The sequence below is a fragment of the Erinaceus europaeus genome, chromosome X, assembly GCF_950295315.1.
Source record: "Erinaceus europaeus chromosome X, mEriEur2.1, whole genome shotgun sequence".
NCBI lineage: Eukaryota > Metazoa > Chordata > Mammalia > Eulipotyphla > Erinaceidae > Erinaceus > Erinaceus europaeus.
This window is the reverse complement of record NC_080185.1, coordinates 99,516,003-99,536,940: the sequence shown is the minus strand read 5'-3', so window position 1 is coordinate 99,536,940 and position 20,938 is coordinate 99,516,003. Positions and strand designations below refer to the sequence as shown.

At 39.6% G+C, this 20,938-nt stretch overlaps 1 protein-coding gene across 1 annotated transcript in view; it reads left to right on the top strand.

Moving 5' to 3' along the window:
• LOC103113644 (cytochrome b-245 heavy chain) overlaps nt 1-20,628 on the top strand; it is a 134,037-nt gene extending 113,409 nt beyond the window's left edge. The window contains exons 8-13 of the mRNA XM_060182625.1: nt 1,454-1,583; nt 6,726-6,818; nt 10,668-10,921; nt 13,055-13,217; nt 16,013-16,159; nt 20,413-20,628. Of these exons, the coding sequence (XP_060038608.1) occupies nt 1,454-1,583; nt 6,726-6,818; nt 10,668-10,921; nt 13,055-13,217; nt 16,013-16,159; nt 20,413-20,541 (916 nt within the window). The 3' untranslated portion in view covers nt 20,542-20,628. The remainder of the gene's footprint in view (nt 1-1,453; nt 1,584-6,725; nt 6,819-10,667; nt 10,922-13,054; nt 13,218-16,012; nt 16,160-20,412) is intronic.
• The last annotated feature ends 310 nt before the right edge of the window (nt 20,629-20,938 follow it).

Sequence of the window (20,938 nt, the reverse complement as noted above, 5' to 3'; positions counted from 1 at the left end):
TGATCGATTACTGAAGGAAGCTTTGAATGAGGTACTCTTACACTTATTTTTCAGCTAAAGAAATTAAGGCCACCAAAAATGTATATATCTTGCCCAAGACCACCATACTAATAAGGAATGTAGAGCAAGGTTGTCTGACTATGGTCCAGAATTGTTTTCACTAAATCATTCTACTTCCATTTACCTAGTCTCTCTAAACCTTTGTGTCCACAAATATAAAATGGAAGTACTAACACTTACATGGTAGGCCTGTCATATGATCAATTTAGATCATTTGGGTGTTGGATCTTTCTCCAGCCTGCCACACATTAGATATTCAATAAACAGTAATTCTCTTCCCCTTCTTCTAGTGTTTGCCGTTCTCTTCCCCAAGAAATAAGAGCAGAAGGCAATGGTTAATGATTTTGAATTAAGACTTTCTCAGAATATACTAAGCGAAAAAATACATTTTACCTCTCCCAAAACAAGCTTTTTACACATTTTACAAAATATATTCTTTTTCTTATTATACATTTTGAATATTTTGTCATTTATATTTCTTGAGGTCAAGAATATAATTTATACAACTTTGTGCCCCCTTCCCTCCATTCCCAGAAAGCCTGCTTTGTTTTACATTTTAATAGTTGCTCAATTAATATTTATTGCATTGAACTGAGAGGGCTCTGAGAATTTCAAGAGCCATCATGTTAATGTCTGTGAGGCTGTCCTAGTCTCCACAAAGTTACATCTTCTTGAAAACAAGAATATTAAATTTAGGGCTGGGGAGACAGCATTATGGTGATGCAAGAGACTTTCATGCCTGAGACTCTAAGGTCCCAGGTTCAATCCCCAACACCACCATAAGTCATGGATGAGCAGTGTTCTGGTCTTTCCATGCCTTTCTGTCTGTATTGTGCTCTCATATAGGTCTTGCTCTCACTCTTGCTTATTAAAATAGAATAAAATAAATAAAATCATTTTTAAGTTAAGTCTTCTTCTTAAGTTGATTTCAACTTTTGGTTTAATTTAGATGATTTTGAAACAATAAATAAACCACTTGTATTAAGCAACAGGGTCACCATCTATGATTGTATGGATTGTCAATTACACACGTGTATCTGGCCAAGGAAAGTAAACAGAGTTATTCTGTTAAATTTCTAGCTTTTCTGTTCCTGTTTGTTTGTAAGTAAAAATAATACTTAGAACTGAAGCACGAATGCTATCTGTAAGAGAGCTTAACCTCTATAATGCTACATATAAATATTGATGTGCCACTGTATGTTCTTTTATTTTTACTGTTGAAAATCATGTTTCCTTTCTGTTCCTCTGTTCAACAGGGTGTCAGTCAAATACTACTTTTAAGTGAAAATCATAAGATGTATAATACTAAGATGTATAATACTTTAAGTATGCTCAAAACTTAAGAGTGCAATTTCTTGCTAATAAATGGTCTGGGGTTACATTTGTTCCTCAGGAGAATTGTGCGTGGGCAGACTGATGAGAGTTTGAAGGAACACAACCCAGAAGTTTGTGAAAAAAACATAACTTATTGGGGGAAACCTGGAAACTGTCCCATTCCAAAATTCTCTGGGAACCCTCCTATGGTATGTACAGTTTGTTGTTGCTGTAACAGTATAACTACCAACAATGTTTAAACTGTGTCTAAGAAATACATACAAAAGTTGTGGTAGACAACAAGGGTAGACAACAAGGTAGACAAAAAATAAAATTAATAAAATTTTTTAAAAGGATTATTAAAAAAAGTTGTGGAATTGTCCAGTATGAATGCTATGAAACTAAAATGTAGGAATCTACTTTTCTTTTTTTCTTTTTTGCCTCCAGGGTTATTGCTGGGGGTAGATGCCAGCACTGCAAATCCACTGTTCCTGGAGGCCATTTTCCCCCCATTTTGTTGTCCTTGTTGCTCTTGTTGTTGTTATTGTCATTGTTGTTATTGATGTCATTGTTGTTGGATAGGACAGAGAGAAATGGAGAGAGGAGACAAAAATAGACACCTGCAGACCTGCTTCACCGCTTGTGAAGTGACCACCCTGCAGGTGGGGAGCCAGGGGCTCTAACCAGGATCCTTAGGCCAGTCTTTGCGCTTTGCGCCATATGCGCCTAACCCGCTGCACTACTGCCCAACCCCCTAAGAATATACTTTTCTCTGCTATAATTGTTATCTGTATATATTTTTTGAGAAAGAAACCTTGCATTTGATCTATTATGACTGTCCTGATATAAAACTTAGAAGAGAATTTTAAAAGTCTGCTTGAGTTCAAGAATTTCCACCTTTTCTCTTCTGGCTTTAAGGGCCATAATAATACCAGCCAATGATTCTCAGAGGAATTCTACCTTGAAATAAGTTTGGTAGCTCAGATAAACACTTATAAGGAGTTATGAATCTCTTCAAATACCAGAGAGTAAGACTTTCCATATAGAGTTCAGAGTTGGCAAGGAAATTAATGAGTTGACACATATGATAACCTTTATCCATCAGCATCAGGACATTTTGTCTATGAGGTATAAATGGGAGTGGGAGGGCGGAGGAGATAACTTATGTTTATGCAAACGGACTCTCATGTCCCAGGCTCCTAAATCCTAGGTTCAATCCCCTGCAGCACCATAAGCCAGAGCTGAGCAGTGCTCTGGCATTTCTCTCTCTCTCTCTCTCTCTGTCTGAATCTCTCTCAAAAAAAATATAATAAAATAAAGTATTTTAAGAGCCGGGTAGTGGCACAGCTGGTTGAGTGCACATGCTACAGTACACAAGGACCCAGGTTCAAGCCCCCGGTCCCCACCTGCAGGGGGAAAGCTTTGCGAGTGGTGAAGCAGTGCTGCAGGTTTCTCTCTGTCTCTCTCCCTCTCTGTCTCCTCTCCTCCTCTCAATTTCTGGCTGTCTCTATCCAATATATAAATAAAGATAATAAAAAACAAACAAATAAACAAATAAATTGGAGTGGGCATCCAGCTTCATAACACCCAGTGGCATTGCCTGTCAGAGCAGGAGTTTGACAAGGAGAACTAAGGGGAAACATGCTCAAACATTTGCCTTCTATTGGGAGCTCCAAGGAGTTCCATCTTATGCATTCTCAATATCTCTGCTCCGTTGAGTGAGTTATGGGATCTCTGATCATATGGTTTTTTAAAATTTTTTATTTATAAAATAGAAATATTGATAAGACCATAGGATAAGAGGGGTACAATTCCACACAATTCCCACCACCAGAACTCCATATCCTATCCCCTCCCTTGATAGCTTTCCTATTCTTTATCCCTCTGGGAGCATGGACCCAGGGTCGTTGTGGGTTGCAGAAGTTGGAAGGTCTGGCTTCTGTAATTGCTTCCCTGCTGAACATGGACGTTGACTGGTCAATCCATACTCCCAGTCTGCCTCTCTCTTTCCCTAGTAGGGTTGGTCTCAGGGAAGCGGAGCTCCAGGACACATTGGTGGGGTCTTCAGTCCAGGGAAGCCTGGCCGGCATCCTGATGGCATCTGGAACCTGGTGGCTGAAAAGAGAGTTAACATACAAAGCCAAACAAATTGTTGAGCAATCATGGACCCAAAGCTTGGAATAGTGGAGAGGAAGTGTTAGGAGGGTACTCACTGCAAACTCTAGTGTACTTCTGCTTTCAGGTATATATTTTGCACTAGTTTATGGATACGTGTGAACATATGCTCTCTCTCACAGAACCTGGTCTATATCTAGGTTTTGGGACTTTGTTAGAAAGTGAACCACCGGGGATGGAATTAGAAAATACTGTGAAAGGAAAGGTCTCACCCTAGTAATGAAGCTGAAGGGTTGTCATTCCACACGTGAAGTCTCTGGACACAGTCTGAGCTGAAGCATGTTGAGGTCGCTGCGTTGATTAGGTTGCGATCGGTAGATGCAATATTATTTGATATGGATTGGGAAAGGCATGCGGGAAAGTGGGCCCTATCCTAAGGTTCCAGGACTGGGGGAAATATAGGCTCTATAGTAGAGATGTGAGGTTCCTGCTGTCTTAGGGTTCAAAAAGATAGTTAATGTTATCATCACATTATTTGGTAATTGGGTTAACTTTGAAAAGTCCTTTTGTTAGGGTTTGCTGTACAGTACCCAGTATCTTGTATATAGCTGTGCCATTGGTTGCTTCTGATCTACTTGGTCTAGGCTTTTGAGAGAGTCCGCATATCACATACACAGCCTATATATTAAAAAGACTCAGTCTGGGAGTCGGGCAGTGGCGCAGTGGGTTAAGCGCATGTGGCGCAAATCGCCAGGACCTGCGTAAGGATCCCAGTTTGAGCCCCCGGCTCCCCACCTGCAGGGGAGTCGCTTCACAAGCGGTGGAGCAGGTCTGCAGGTGTCTGTCTTTCTCTCCTCCTCTCTGTCTTCCCCTCCTCTCTCCATTTCTCTCTGTCCTATCCAACAACAACGACATTAATAACCACAACAATGTTAAACAACAAGGGCAACAAAAAGGAAAATAAATAAATAAGTAAATACTTAAAAAAACCTCAGTCTGTGTTTTAAAAACTTCGAGACATACAATTAATTTTCCTCCTCTCATATTAATTAACTAGTGATTTATATGACTACACTTTACTAGGAGTGTACATAAACACCATTCCCACCACCAAAAGACTGTGTCCCATCCCACCCACCCACCCCCACCCCCCATCGGCCCAGGAAGCTGCATGTCTACCCCTAACCACAGGGTTTTTACTTTGGTGCCCTATTGATTAGATACTTTATGTCTGATCATATCTTATCCTCCATTGGCAAGCAGTATATCTTACTGGATAGCATATTAGCCACTGGTTTAAGCAGGCAAAAATCAACACTTTACAGGGTTTCTGAACAGGAGTATTGTTTTTCCCTTAAATACAGTATAATATTAAGGCATATTCCCCACTCCATTTTCTCATTTTTTATTTCCTACCCTCCTGATGTAGTAAGAAGTACTCTTTGTAGACTTAGCAACTTTAAGCATCTCTGCTCATTAATCCAAGCAACCAGATAAATCAGTGGACTGCTCCCATTACATGAAGACATCAGTAAAAAAAGAATAAAAAGATAACTGTATTGTGGGTTCTTTCATGGATTGAAGGCACATTTCTTCAAAGACAGCTGGAGTCAGAGTATTAATACCTTAGCAGGCATCTGCTTCAAGGTAGCTTTTGAATTCCTGGGGATACTAGAGACATTGCCCAAGACCTAGTTCCATCCAGTTGTGACACCTAAGATAATGTGAGACTTTAAAAAAAAAACTTTCTCATTAAAATGAAGGCCAGTAGCAGGATATTTATAACTTCTGGGACAGATATAATTCAAGTTTGGCTAGAGATGAGGGCAATCAAGTGTTTGCAATGTCCATAGTAAGTTTTTGTAAAAATAATAATAATAATAATAATAATAATCTGATGGATAAAAGGGTATCATTCTGTGATTTTTTTCTTTTTAAAGATTTTATTTATTTATTAATGAGAAAGACAGGAGAGATAGAAAGAACCAGACATCACTCTGGTACATGTGATGCCGGGGATTGAACTCAGGACCTCATGATTGAGAGTCTAGTGCTTTAGCCACTGTGCCACCTCCCGGACCACTGATTTTTTTTTTTTTGCCTTGTTGAAATCTATTCTAGAATGTCATCTCTTAGATGATACTGCCTTCTAAACGTCTTTGCTAGTTCAGGTACTAAACTAGGAACCTAACTAACTGACTCCCAGGAAGAATCTACTTGGCATAAATGGTTTTTTTTTGTTGTTGTTTGGTTGGTTGTTTGTTTGTTTTTTGTTTTGCCTCCAGGGTTATTACTGGGGCCTGGTACCTGCACTACAAATCCATTGCTCCTGGAGGCCATCTTTTTTTCCTTTGTTGTTGTTGATGTTATTGCTGCTGCTGCTGGATAGGACAGAGAGAAATTGAGAGAGGAGGGCAAGTCAGACAGAGGGAGAGAAAGATAGACACCTGCAGACCTGCTTCACTGATTGTGAAGCGACCCCCCTGCTGGTGGGGAGCTAGGGGCTCGAACCGGGATCCTTACACAGTCTTTGCTCTTTACACTATGTGTGCTTAACCTGGTGTCCTACCGCCCAGCCTCCAGCATAAATGTTTTTATACAGCCATGGTGCAGGGTGATTCCAGAGTCCTTAAACATTGCAGATTCTGAGAAGAGGGGAATCATGAGAAGTCTGAAAGTTCTTTGAGTTTGTCTCCATTCAACAAGTACATTCCATATCTCCTAGAACTTAGCAGGATATTGAAAAGTAACTAAATTCCTACATAGATTCTCTCAAGTTTCAAAAGATTAAACTTTGGTAACATCATTGAGAGAGAGAGCAATTGCAATGTTGCATTAAAACTGTGGTATTGCTGAAATGTTATCCTTTAGAGAAATATTAATTCTGAAACCAACCTTGCTTTACTGTTGAGTTATTGCAATTGCTGTTGCAATACTGGGAGGAAATCCCATTCTTGAGTGAAGTTCCTCTTGGGAAAGTTTCGTACTATAGATATATTTCCCCAATGTGGCCAAGGAAAATGTTCACTTTTATTGATGCAGTTATTATTTTAACGTGAGATATTTTTTCACGTATTCTGCTGTAGAAGAAATTAGATTTGCTTTGCTAATCTAATATGATATTTTTAAGCAAGCCTATGGATTACTGTAACTTCTAAGCTGTTTTGTCCCCACATATCTTTTATTACCTATCATTCCTTAATGCATTCTTTTGCCACTGTTTGCTCTACTTACAGACGTGGAAATGGATTGTGGGTCCCATGTTCCTGTATCTTTGTGAGAGGTTGGTTCGGTTTTGGCGATCTCAACAGAAAGTGGTCATCACCAAGGTATTGGCTGGTTTAGGAATTACTAGTATTGTCTAGCTATGCCACGGATAAATCTCCCCACATTCTCTTTATCATTGATCAGAGCTTTTCTTTTACTGGATTCCTCAGAGTCTGCATTTACTAATCCATACAATGTCAGATATATTCTGTAGTTAAGCACACTTTTTTTCTTGTGACTATTCCCTAAACAATACAGCATAGCAACTCTTTACATAGATTTATACTGTGCTCATTAGAATAAGTAATGAAGAAATGATTGAAAGTATAATGGAGGATGTGCATAAGTTATATGAAAATATTACAACACTTTACATAAGGGCCTTGTGTACCTCAGGATTTTGGCATCCATGAGGGTCCCAAAATACATTCCTTGTGGATTCTGAAAGATGACTACGGTGCTCCCCTCTCACCTCTCATCACTACATTAAAAGTACAAGCAAATAAGATAGGAACCCTTGGCCATACTTTTGGGAAACACCAAATAAGATGATTTTAACTAAAAATAAAATTAATTTAGTTCAGTTCAGAAAATATTTACTCCCAATTGTTTTTTTTGGGTTTTTTTTTTTTTTTTTTTACAAAACAGAGGAATTCTTTCTGTCCTAATTTGTCTTTCTTTTAAAGTGTTTATTTTATTAAAGAGAGAAAGAGATCAAAGTATTACTCTTTTTTTTTTTTCTGCCTCCAGGGTTATTGGTAAGGCTCAGTGCCTGCACTACGAATCCACTGCTCCTAGAGTGGATCTATTTTTTTCCCTTCTGTTGTCCTTATTGTTTATCGTTGTTGTTGTTATTATTGTTGTTATTGTTGTTGTTATTGTTGGATAGGACAGAGAGAAATCGAGAGAGGAGGGGAGACAGAGAGAGGGAGAGAAAGATAGACACCTACAGACCTGCTTCACAGCTTGTGAAGCAACTTCCCCCCTGCAGATGGGAAGCTGGGGGCTCGAACCAGGATCCTTACTGGTTGCACCATGTGTGCTTAACCCACTGTGCTACCGCCCGGCCCCCACTACTCTGTTTTATGCAGTCCCAGGGTTAAACCTGGGCCTAATGTAGCAAAGAATGTACTTTACTGGCTGAGATACCTCCCCAGCCTAAGCCTTTCATTCTTGATGTTTATGGAGGTTCATAATAAAGTTAGTCCATCTGGCATTGCTATAAAAGAAGTCACAGCAGTTCTGTTATGATAACTTTATTTTATTATTAAAAAATAAATCTATAGGTCAACAGAAAGCATTGCCACAAAATTTCCCTTCCCATTTGAAAGCTGACTAACCAGACTAGTACTTTCCTTAAACATATTTCTTTTTCTTTTTGCTTTTTTTACAACCAGGGTGATTGCTGGGGCTCTGTGTCTGCACTGAAAGTCACAACTTCCAGTAGCCACTATTTTCCTTTTTATTTGATAAAACAGAGAGAAATTTAGAAGTGGAAGTGGGGACAGAGAAGGAGAGAGAAAGACACCTGCAGCACTGCTTCTGTGAAGTCCTCCCCTCTGCAGGTGGGGAACAGCATGTTCTTGTGCACGGTAACATATGCACTCAACTAGATGCTCTACTGCCCAGCCACTCCTCAAACATATTTCTAAGACAAGCTTGTCTTCCTATGAAGAAGACAGATATTGATTTTTCTTTTCTTTTTTTTTAAGGTTTAATTTTTTATCTTTATTTATTGGATAGAAACAGCCAGAAATTGAAAGGGAAGTGGGTGATAGGAAGGGAGAGAGGCACCTGCAGCCCTGCTTCACCACTCACAAAGCTTTCCCCTTGCAGGTGGGGACTGGGGGCTCGAACCCAGGTCCTTGAGCACTGTAGCATGTATGCTCAACCAGGTGCGCTACCACCCAGCCCCTTGATATTTCTATTATAAACACGTATAAGAAGCAAATACGTGGGACTGGATGGTGGTGCACCTGGTTATGTGCACACGATTCCAAGGACCCAGGTTGAAGCCCCCAACCCCCACCTGTAGAGGGAAAACTTCATGAGTGGTGAAGCAGTGCTGGAAGTGTTTCTCTGACTCTCTCTCCCTCTCTATCCCCCTTCCTTCTCAATTTTTCTCTGTACTATCAAATAAAAGAATAAAGTTCAGAAAAAAATCTTTATTTAAAAAATCACGTCACCCAAAATAATACAAGTGACAAAAGTATATTTTATTTAGTTCAAATACAATTTTGTCTGCAAAATCACAATATGATAAAAATTTGTTTTCTATCTTAACAATGATGACATCAATAACAACAACAACAATAATAAATACAACAGTAAAACAACAAGGGCAACAAAAGGGAATAATAAAACAAGGGCAACAAAAGAGAATAAATATAAAAAATTTGTTTGCATTGTACAAAATTGCAACATGGTAATCATACTTTTCAAAATGATTTTTAATAAATATTTGTTGAAACAACAATGGTTTATAGCATTACATAAGTTTCAGATTTCTGTTTTCAAAATGAAGCATCAAAACTCCTTATTTCAGACAAGAAAAGGGAAGTTGAATACTGCTTTACCACATATGATATACTTAAATCACATATTTGGCAATTTTTATTATAAGAATTTCCCATTCTCCTACTCCTCCTCAGTCACCAAAAGAAAAGTTCAATTATATCAGTAACAATAGAAAACTCATATTTTGTCTCTATTAATTTTCTCTCCTTCAATGCCTCTTGGTTTGTTTCCATTTGTGTATGTGTAATGTTCTCTAAGAATCTTGGAAATTATCAAAGAAACAGTATTTTGTTTTTGCAATGAGAATTTTTATTGTGCTTCCTTTAAAAAATATTATTGTCATCGTGCCGAAATAGCTCAGTTGAGAGAGTGTTAAACTGAAAAAAAATATATTGCTGTGGTCCGGGAGGTGGCGCAGTGGATAAAGCATCAGACTCTCAAGCATGAGGTCCTGAGTTCAATCCCCGTCAGCACATGTACCAGAGTGATGTCTGGCTCTTTCTCTCTCCTCCTATGTTTCTCATAAATAAATAAATAAATAAATAAATAAATAAATAAATAAAATATTTAAAAAATATATTGCTAACTACTAGTTGATTTGGGTTGTTTCCAATTTTTGGCTATTTTGAACAAAGCTCTTATGAACATTCGTGTACATGGAGAGGATGACAGCATATGGATAGTGCCTGGCCTTGGAGGAATGGTTGATGTGTTCCCCAGGTAAGAAGAAATATGGAAAATAATGCGTGGAATCAGGCAGGTTTAAAGTGCCATTCAGGTCAAAGACAGGCCAGCACAATTAGTTGTTTTGAGGGATGTTGCTATGTAACCGGACAGCAGAATCTCCTTTCTCTGTCTAGCTGCTAAGGCTCTTGATCATTCCCTGGGGAGATAGGAAGGCTGAATAGAAAGCCATATTTGCTTCCTGTTCATAGCAGCTGCCTAGACTTCTTAGAAAATAGCTATACTAGACTTATACCTTAGCTTAAATTCCCTGATAAAGACACTTTATTGTGGCATGTTCTGAGGGTGGACCTGTAAAAGAAAAGAAAAGCAGGCTGGACTAGGGAGAAGTAGCTAACCCTCAGATGCAGCCTCAGTTGATCCCACAGGGAATTCTGGAGTCATGATGCCCCATCTACTTTGTCACAGAATGAGGACAGATGGCCTTTTTACGAGCACTATCAGCTCCTGATTGGTCATTGGACTTTGGCCAAGAGCAACCCTGAGGGACACATCTGCTAGAGGAGCTGTTCTGCTGACTTTGGAGAAGGGGACCTCAATGAGTCATGTTGGCTTACTCTTTTAATCTTAGGGACACTGAAAATGCAAATATTTGGTAGAATATCATTTCCAGAGATACGGTTTTTAGTTGTTGTTGTCATTGTTTCTAGGTCATCATTCACCCTTTCAAGACTATCGAACTACAGATGAAAAAGAAGGGATTCAAGATGGAGGTGGGACAATACATTTTTGTCAAGTGCCCCAAGGTATCCAGGCTAGAGTGGCACCCTTTCACACTGACCTCTGCCCCTGAGGAAGACTTCTTTAGCATTCATATCCGTATCGTCGGGGACTGGACAGAGGGACTGTTCAATGCTTGTGGCTGTGATAAGCAGGAATTTCAAGATGCCTGGAAACTACCTAAGTGAGTACAAAATTGATATTATGGAGGTCATGGTTTCAGAAAATGACTCTAAATAACTCCTTCCACCTCTCATAATTATTCCTCCTGAACTTCTGACAGAACACATAAATTCTACAAACAGGAACCTCTCTCTGTGTTCTCCATTTTGCATGAGCAAAATATACTTATGTTTCTGTTTATAAATGTTATATGAAATACAAAATGCTGGAATCAAATGCTAATAGTGACTATTCAAGGTCAAGTTATGTTGATTTTTCTAACAAACATAATTATACTTTACCAAAGATATTCTTAAAATCTAACTGACATACATTATTTGAAAGAAATGCCACATACTGCTTACTTTGTATCCTTCTTCCCACTTGCCTATATGGTATCAGGCACTTAGGAGATAATAAAAGAAAGTTTAATGAATAAGTCACTGAATAGCTCAATGAAAAGTGGAGATAATAAGTCGACAAGGTATTTTTACATAAAATGTACACTTCAGTTCAGTGCAAAATGTGAGTAGGAACTTTAGCGTGGTGTGTGTGTGTGTGTGTGTGTGTGTGTGTGTGTGTGTGTGTGTGCATATGTTACCAATGAGTGAGTAGTAGTGAGTGGAAAAGTTGAGAGTCACCAAATATTTTAAATTAGCTAAAAACTCCTCTTCTGGAAAAGGGGTAGCGCAGCAGGTTAAGCTCAGGTGGCGCAAAGTGCAAGGACTGGCATAAGGATCCCGGTTGAAGCCCCCGGTTCCCCTCCTGCAGGGGAGTCGATTCACAAGTGGTGAAGCAGGTCTGCAGGTGTCTCTCTTTCTCTCCCCGTCTCTGTCTTCCCCTCCTCTCTCCATTTCTCTCTGGCCTATCCAACAACAACGACAATAATAACCACAACAATAAAACAACAAGGACAACAAAAAGGGAATAAATAAATAAATAATCTTTTAAAAAAAATTCCTCCGCAGTCGGGCAGTAGCAGCGGGTTAAGCGCACATGGCGCAAAGTGCAAGCATCCTGAGTAAGAATCCCAGTCCCCGATCCCCACCTGCAGGGGAGTGGCTTCACAAGCGGTGAAACAGATCTGCAGGTGTCTATCTTTCTCTCCACATCTCTGTCTTCCCCTCCTCTCTCCATTTCTCTCTGTCCTATCCAACAATGATGACATCAAGAACAACAATAATAACTACAACAATAAAACAACAAGGGCAACAAAAAGGAAAAAAAATCTTCTTCTTACTTCCAACTCCAATGTTGACACTAAGTTGATTACTTAAAAATTATTTCATCTTCCTTTGACAGGTGTCTGGGAAACACTCACTTCTCCTGCCTAAAGCCCCCTCCCCCATTATACACCAGGACCCCACTGTCCCTTCATCACATCCCTCTCCCTCCTTCCCCAGAGTCCTTTGCTTTGGTGCAATACACCACACCTACTCCAAGTTTCATCTTATGTTTTCCCCTTACTGTCCTTTTTAATTAAGTTCTACCTATGAGTAAGATCATTTAGTATTGATCCTTCTTTTTCTGACTTATCTCACTCAACATAATACCTTCAAGCTCTGACCAAGAGATTGTAAAGGAGGTTAGTTCATAATTTTAATGACTGCATAGTATTCCACTGTGTATATGTACCACAACCTTCTTTTTTAAGAGAAAAAAATTAAGAAGATTTTATTAATAATATGCATGCTTCCAGTATACTTGGGGGAGATAATGCAAAGCTGGGTGTCACTAAGTCACTATGTGACTCTAGAGATCTTGTGTACCACCAGCTTCTTAAAGGGGACATGAGAAGTTGTGCCTATGTGTCAAAGGCTGTACTGTAAATCATTTAAAAAAAAACCCACAAATTAAAAATTACAAAGAACTACAGGTGGCCAGGGAAGTGGCACAAAGTTAGAATTCTGGAATGGTCCAAAGTTTGATCCAGTGTACCACATATGCTTCTCTCTGTGTGTCTCTTATAAAAATAAATGTTTTAAAAATAAGTGCAGAAGAAGAAAGGGATAAAAGTATTCCATATAAAAAAAAGTATCCCCACTGATACAGGGACCCAGTGATGTACATTTCATTCCCATCAATAATCTGTTCCCCACCCCACTCTGAAGAACAAGCTATCACTCTAACCACCTCCTCCCATGCTTTCTTCTAGGATAGCTGTTGACGGGCCTTTTGGCACAGCCAGTGAAGATGTTTTCAGTTACGAAGTGGTGATGTTAGTAGGAGCAGGGATTGGGGTCACACCATTCGCATCCATTCTCAAGTCAGTCTGGTACAAATATTGCAATAATGCCACCAATCTGAGACTCAAAAAGGTAAGTTCCTTAATTTTCCCAAGGACCTAGAGTGATCATCAGATTCTGCCACGTGAATCTTAGAGAGAACATTTGGGTTGAAATCAACAGTGACCAAAGGAGAACAAGACAAGTTCTGGGTGGTTTCAGAGAGAGAGGCTTTCTTAGAAGAGATAGTTAATAAAGTAAATGTGCTCCTATACAAATGAAAGTAATGTATTTATACAGTATTGCTAGAAATTTAGAAGTTGAGAAAAAGAACATTCACATACACACCCAGTCCAATAGCTATTCTTTTTGTATATTCCCTTCCAATATTTTCCCACATTTTTAGGAAGTAGTAAAGATTAGAAATGTATGACTCTATGTCCTCTTTTTCTTTTCTTTTCTTTTCTTTTCTTTTCTCCTTTTCTCTCTTTCTTTTCTTTTTCTTTTCTTTCTTTTTTTTTTTTTTGTTGCATCCAGTGTTGTTGTTGAAGCTCGGTGCCTGCACCACTAACCCACTGCTCCTGGAGGCTATTTTTTCCCTTTTGTTGCCCCTGTTGTTTTTTTATCGTTGTTGTGGTTATTATTATTGTTGTTGTTATTGATGTCCTTGTTGATGGATAGGACAGAGAGAAATGGAGAGAGGAGGGAAAGACAGAGAAGGGGAGAGAAAGATAGACACCAGCAGACCTGCTACACCGCTTGTGAAGCGACACTCCTGCAGGTGGGGAGCCGGGGGCTCGAACCAGGATCCTTGCGTGGTTCCTGTGCTTTGTGCCATGTGCGCTTAACCCGTTGTGCTACTGCCCGACCTCCCCATGCCCTCTTTCTAAACATATCATATTAAAGGTTTCTCAGAGTTGACACAGGCTTTACAATGATTATTTTAAATTATAATTTTTCTGTCATCCTATGTTAGATATTGAGACTGATTCCACTTCCAGACCCCAAATCCTTTTTTTTAAGAGGCAGAAAAAAAGTGTTTTTCATGGAATTTTTACTTTTTTTTTTCCTCCAGGGTTATTGCTAGGGCTCAGTGCCACACTACAAATCTACTCCTAGTGGTCTTTTTTTTTTCCTTTCTATTATACTTGATAGGACAGAAAGAAATTGAGAGAGGAGGGGAGGTAGAGAGGAAGAGAGAAAGATAGACACCTGCAGACCTGCATCACCACTCGTGAAGCTTCCGCCCCACAGTTGGAGAGTGGGGGCTCAAACCCAGTCCTTGAGCATAGTAACATGTGCACTTAACCAGGTACATTACTGCCTGGCCTAATTTTTACTTTCTTGTAAATTGTTTCTACAGACTTATTTCCCGGAGATATTTTTTTGCTACATATAAATGTGATTTCATTGCCTGATAAAATACACCTCTAATACAACTTAGGAAAACCTAATAACTGTGATCACTTCTAATAGGGATATTTAGCTTTGACTTTTCCTTCACCTCTTTCCCTCATTTCTATATGGAAGAGGAGTTAGTACTTTCCACCCCTGACAACTTTTGAGTATCTAGCAGTAGCAGGCAAGAAGATTGTCCTTGAGAAGCCTAGTCTAGATTTATACTAGTGCATATTCCATTTGTCTTTCTGAGAAGAGGCACAAAGGAAGTGAAGATTCTGGAAGAGCAAGAGCAGGCCCAGAAAGCACTAGGATAAGATTTTGTTTATTTATTTTTATTAGTGATTTACTAATTATTGACAAGATTATAGGATAAGAGGTGTACAATTCTGTATAATTCCCACCACCAGAGTTCCATATCCTCTCCTCTCCTTGGAAGCTTCCCTATTATTTATCCTTCTGGGAGTATGGACCAAATCTCTTTATGGGGTGCAGAAGGTGGGAGGTCTGGTTTCTGTAATTGCTTCTCCACTGGACATGGACATTGGCATGTCGATCCATACCCCTAGCCTGTTTCTATCTTTCCCTGATGGGATAGGACTTTGGGGAGGTGGGGTTCCAGGACATATTGGTGAGGTTGTACGACCCAGGAAGTTAGGTTGGCATCATGGTAGCATCTGCAACGTGGTGGCTGAAAGGCAGTAAGATATAAAGCTGGACAAATTGTTTAATAATCAGGAACCTAAAGGTAACAATAGAACAGACAGAACTACGGGTCTTCATGTGAAAAGAAGCTAAGAAGTCTATTTTAGGTACTTCAGCCCATGACTTTACTAAGTTTTGCCTGAGCCTGACAGCTAACATGCAGGTGGGCTAAAAGCATTGTCTGGGAAGATGGTATCAGAGTTGGGAATAGGACTAGAAAGCTGGATCAGGGCAGAGAGTAGCTCCCAAATATGGGGGGGAATATATAAATACCATTAACTGTAAACCCCATCAATCTGCCCTAGGGCACATATCTATTTATATTTAGCACAGGAGCCTGTGTTACCTCTGCACCAGTCTAGGGTAAGATTTTTATACTATTTTTAAATATTTTATTTATTAATGGGAAGATAGGAGCAAGAACCAGACATTATTCTGGTACATGTGCTGCTGGGGATTGAACTCCGGACCTCATACTTGAGAGTCCAATGCTTTATTCACTGCACCACCTCCTGGACCATGGCTAAGTTTGTTTTTGTTTGTTTGTTTGTTTTTGAGCCATGTATTTTCAAGGCCAAGCCATTAGTTTACTGCCCTGCCATTGTGAAGGCAAGAACATCTTTGATTGAGTTGGTTTGTAACATGGCCAACGCTTAAAAAAAAAAAAAAAAAGTTTCCAGGCATTCTGAGTAGCAGGAAAAACTCTGAGGTAGAACAGAAATCCATATGTCAATTTTGATAAGGTCATTTAAATTGAACTGCTTTGTGCTCTGTCCCTTATTCAGATCTACTTCTATTGGCTGTGTCGGGACACACACGCCTTTGAGTGGTTTGCAGACTTGCTGCAGTTGCTGGAGACCCAGATGCAGGAGAGGAACAACGCTGACTTCCTCAGCTACAACATCTATCTCACTGGCTGGGATGAGTCTCAGGTGAAGACAGGACTCCAGATCACAGATCCTTCCTGAAGTACCCAGGGCCTACTGACTTCTTGGCTATAGGAGTGGCGTGTCTGCGTTTCCTTTTTTTCTTTCTTCTTCTTTCTGTATCCCCTTCCTTCCTTTCTTCCTTCCTTCCTTCCCTCTTTCTTTTTTTCCCTTCTTTATTTCTCTCTTTTTCTTTTCCCAAAAGCAATCAATCGATGGGTTCAGGTCATCCAACCCATTCACCCTCACTCAGTAGCCCCGCATATTGAGACTAGACTCAGAAGAGAAGCCAAGGAGGTGGCTCAAATGACAGAGCTCGGGATTTACATGTGTTAGCACCCAGGATTCAATCCTGCACTATATATACCACAATTGTCAGAATGAAGCAATGTTCTTCTTGCTTTCTCTTTCTCTCTCTTAAAAAAAAAACTAGATAAATACATAGATAGATCTTAAAAAACAAAAACCACTAGCTGGCAAAGTAGTCACCTGGAAAGTGGACTGCTTTGCCAGGTGCCATGACCAGGGTTCAAGTCCGGGCCTCATCACACTGAAGGAAGATTCTATATTGTGGTATATATTGAATATCTATATCTATCTGTCTGCCTATCTATCTATCTGTCTGAAAATTTCAGCCTATAGTAGTAGTGAATCCAGAGAGAAAAGGGAAAAGAAAGTTTCTATCTGTGAAAGAAAAAAAATGAAAAACCATGGTTTTGACCTTGGAAGAGCAATGTTCCCAGCAGGGGTCTTGAATCAGTTGTTGAAGATGATCTATCAGGTTATGGGAAGACAATATTTGCTTTCTCTCCCTCTCTCTCAGTCTTTCTACCCTTCTTCTCTCTCCCTGGCCTCCTCATTCTCCCTCTTTTCTCTGTTTTTCTCTCCTTCCTCACTCCTCCCACCCTGACTCAGAACATAAACTTAATAAGTAGTAAAAATATAACATAAACTCATAAGAACACTTAATAATTAGTAATAATAACTGTTTTTAGTTATTACACATATACTATATACCAAGTATTGTTCTTAGCACTCATACAAGTTAACTCCTGCTGTTTACCATGTAACCAGTATTTCTCTCTACATTTGACAGATGAGGAAACAAAGTCCCACAATATATCAAGTCATCTACCCAAAAACAAACAACTAGTAGGTGGTAGAGTCAGAAGTCTCCAGACCCTGTACTCTTAGCAACTCCCAGTACTCCACGATTATTATTTGTAAATAAACTAGTCTGGGGGCATTGAAAATGTAAATATCTTACAACTCTCCTATCCCAAATGTATGTCAAAAATGACTGAGACTAAGAAAACCTAACAGGAATTCAGTGATTCCCAGGGAGTGCATCTTTGCAAATAAGCAAACAGTGACTTACCCTGGAAACTGCATAAGTTATCACACTAAGTGTGAGCTAAGGCAAAACCCTCTCCTGCCAGCCTGTATCTTAACTGGACAGATCCAGACCTTAGCTCCTCAGCTCTGAGCATCTTCTACATGAACCAGGTACCTGTGAAAACTGATGGCTCATCCAGTTGGTTTCTTTAATATTTTATTTATTTTAATGAGAGAGATACAGAGGGAAAGACCAAAGCACTGCTCAGCTCTGGTTTATGGTGGTGCTGGGGATTGAACCTGGGACCTTTAGGGCCTCAGGCATGAGAGTAATTTTGTATAACCATTATGCTGTCCCCCCAGCCTTCATCCAGTTTTTCCCATAAGTATTATCAGTTCTCCAAATCTTAGAAGAATTTTGTTGCAAACACAGATTTAGGGGGCATATGACTATGAGAATTGCTGCTCTGGAAAAAAAAAGTGGTTTCAAAAGGCCACCTTCACTACTTAAAAAGAAAACAAAACAACAAAAAGTATTTTCTGAAAACAAAACCCAGGGGAAAGTCCATAGTATATAAATTGCTCTACAGTTTGTTTATTTATTTGTTTGTTTTCCCTTTTGTTGCCCTTTTTATTGCTGTTGTAGTTATTATTGTTGTTGCTGTTGATGTCGTCATTGTTAGATAGGACAGAGAGAAATGAAGAGAGGAGGGGAAGATGGGGAGAAAAAGATAGACACCTGCAGACCTGTTTCACCGCTTGCGAAGCAACTCCCCTGTAGGTGAAGAGACAAGGGCTCAAACCTCAATCCTTACACAGGTCCTTGCACTTTGCGCCACATGCACTTAACCTGCTGCGCTACCGCCTGACTCCCTGCTCTACAGTTTTGTTATTTACAAAGCTAGGTACAGTTATTTTCTTTGTTAATGGTGTGCAATACTATAGAATTTCATGGATATAGCTTTATTATTTTTTTAAGATTTGATTTTTTTTCCTCCAGGGTTATCACTGGGGCTTGGTGACTACACTACAAATCCACTGCTCCTATAGCCATTTTTTCAATTTTTTTGGATAGAACGAGAGAAATTGAGAGGGGGAGGGGAGATAGAGAGGGAGAGAGAAGATAGACACCTGCGGACCTGCTTCACTGTGAGCAACTCCCTTCAGGTGGGGAGCTGGGGGCTCAAACCAGGATACTTGCATGGTCCTCGTGCTTTGTACCATGTGCACTTAACCTGGTGTGCTACCACCCAGCCCCCTAAGATTTTATATATATATATATTACTGGTTAGAGACAGAGAGAAAATTGAGAGGGGAGAGGAAGATAGAAAGGGAAAGAGACAGAGAGACACCTACAGCCCTGTTTCGCCACTCATGAAACTTTCCCCCTGCAAGTGGGGACCAGTGGCTTCAAACTGTGTCCTTGTGCACTGTAATGTGTATGCTTAACCAGATGCACCACTGCCTGGCCCCCTGGATATAGCTTTACACCTCTATATGTGTTTAAGACTCTTGACACATACCACCAAAGTTCTAACATCATCTCATTATCAAAATATCCTTTTGTTTTTTCTTATCACCTTCGTTTCTCCATTCCTTATATAATCAGTATAGTTTTCACTAAGTCTAATAGTTAATGTTACTGTTGTCAGTTCATTTGCTTTATTTATATTTCACGTATAAGTGAAACCATCTAGTAATTGCTTTTACTTCCTTGTTTATTGCACATATCTTGATCACCTCAAGTTCCATCTGTTTTGTCCTCAAAAATCTTTAATGGCCAGCTTGTATTCCATTAATTATATATCTCATAGTTTCTTTTTCTAGTCATCTGCCCATGAGCATTTAGGCTAATTCTATATTTGATTACTATGAGTAGTGCTATTGTGAACATACAGAATAAGTACAGTACTTTTAGATAGAAAATTAATCTTGGGGCTGAGTTGTGGCTCACCTGATTAATGCATATATTACAATGCACAAGGACCCAGGTTCAAGCCCCCAGTCTCCACCTGCAGAGGGGAAGCTTTACACGTGGTGAAGCAGTGCTGCAGGTTTCTCTCTGTTTCTCTCCCTTTCTATCTCCCCCCTTCTCAATTTCTGGCTGTCTCTATCCAATAAATAAAAGATAATTTAAAAAATTAAAAAAGGAAAATTAATCTTCGTTAATAATGATTATTTGTTTTCAAGAACTGGTCCTACAGAATTATTGAACTAGAGTAACAGCCCTTCCTAGCCTCTTCCACCCACCCTCTGTCCCCTGCCCAGTGAATTAAATTTATTAAAAAGTACCTGCTTTGGTAGAAGGATTGAGTCAGTAACTCCAGCAAAAGACTTCAAATGCCTCAAGTTTACTTCCCAGTGCTGTAAATGCCAGGAGTGGAGTGGGGTAATAGCTGGCCTCTCCCATACCCTCGAAAAAAATACATGTTGTTCCAACTTTGGCCCCTGAGAATGGTAGCAAATGACAATCTGTTCTCTCTCTGTGTGTGTCCTGCTTGATTTCTGTTTATATAACAAAAAAGTATGAGAACATTTTAGTCTACATTTGTTTAAATTCTTAGTGATTCTTTGGGAGATGTTGTATGAGGAGAGAACACCCCCATGCCAATTCCTTTTTTCTCGTTGAGGAGTTTGTGCCTCTTCCAGAGTACTCACCATATCCTATTTCCATAGGGGGGATTGATTATTCATGTTTATACTTCATGGTCTCCCTTTCCTGAATATATTGCTTGAGGAGACTTAGTTTGTTCTGTTATGTTTACTTTCTAGCTCCCAGCATGATGCCTGGTTCCAATAAGGATCATTAGAATAAACAGTGGTTTCTGAGATATGCAAATATATCTGTGCATGATTTTACAACATCTCTTTCTCTCTCTCTCTCTCTGTCTCTCTCTTTTCTGAACCCATTTCTTTTCCTACAGGCAAATCACTTTGCTGTGCACCATGATGAGGAGAAAGATGTGATCACAGGCCTTAAACAAAAGACCTTGTATGGGAGGCCCAACTGGGATAATGAATTCAAGACAATTGCAAGTCAACATCCAAAGTAAGGTGTCCCGCCAAGGTTTCTCAGGGGCTCGCTGCCTGCCCAAATCAGTGGTTCTCAAACAGGGCTCACTTTGTATATTCTGGTAACTTCTTCTTCTTCTAGCGTTTGCCCTTCTTCCGTAGCCAGTCAACAACGTCAGGTTGAGCCTGATGTCTGCTTGTTGCTGGCTTTGAAAGTGACTGGGATCCATGTGGATTCAGTCGGCTAAGAAGGATGGTCAGTTTCCCCAATAAATGGGTACTCATGGGATGCACCACGAGAAGGTCGATCCAATGCATCCCAAGGTCGATCCAATGCATCCCAGTTTCTGGTAACTAAAAACCCAAATCACTATATTCACACCAAATAGAAGACTTTAAATATTGCTGATTTTAAGAGTTCATCTCTGATGAGAGTAG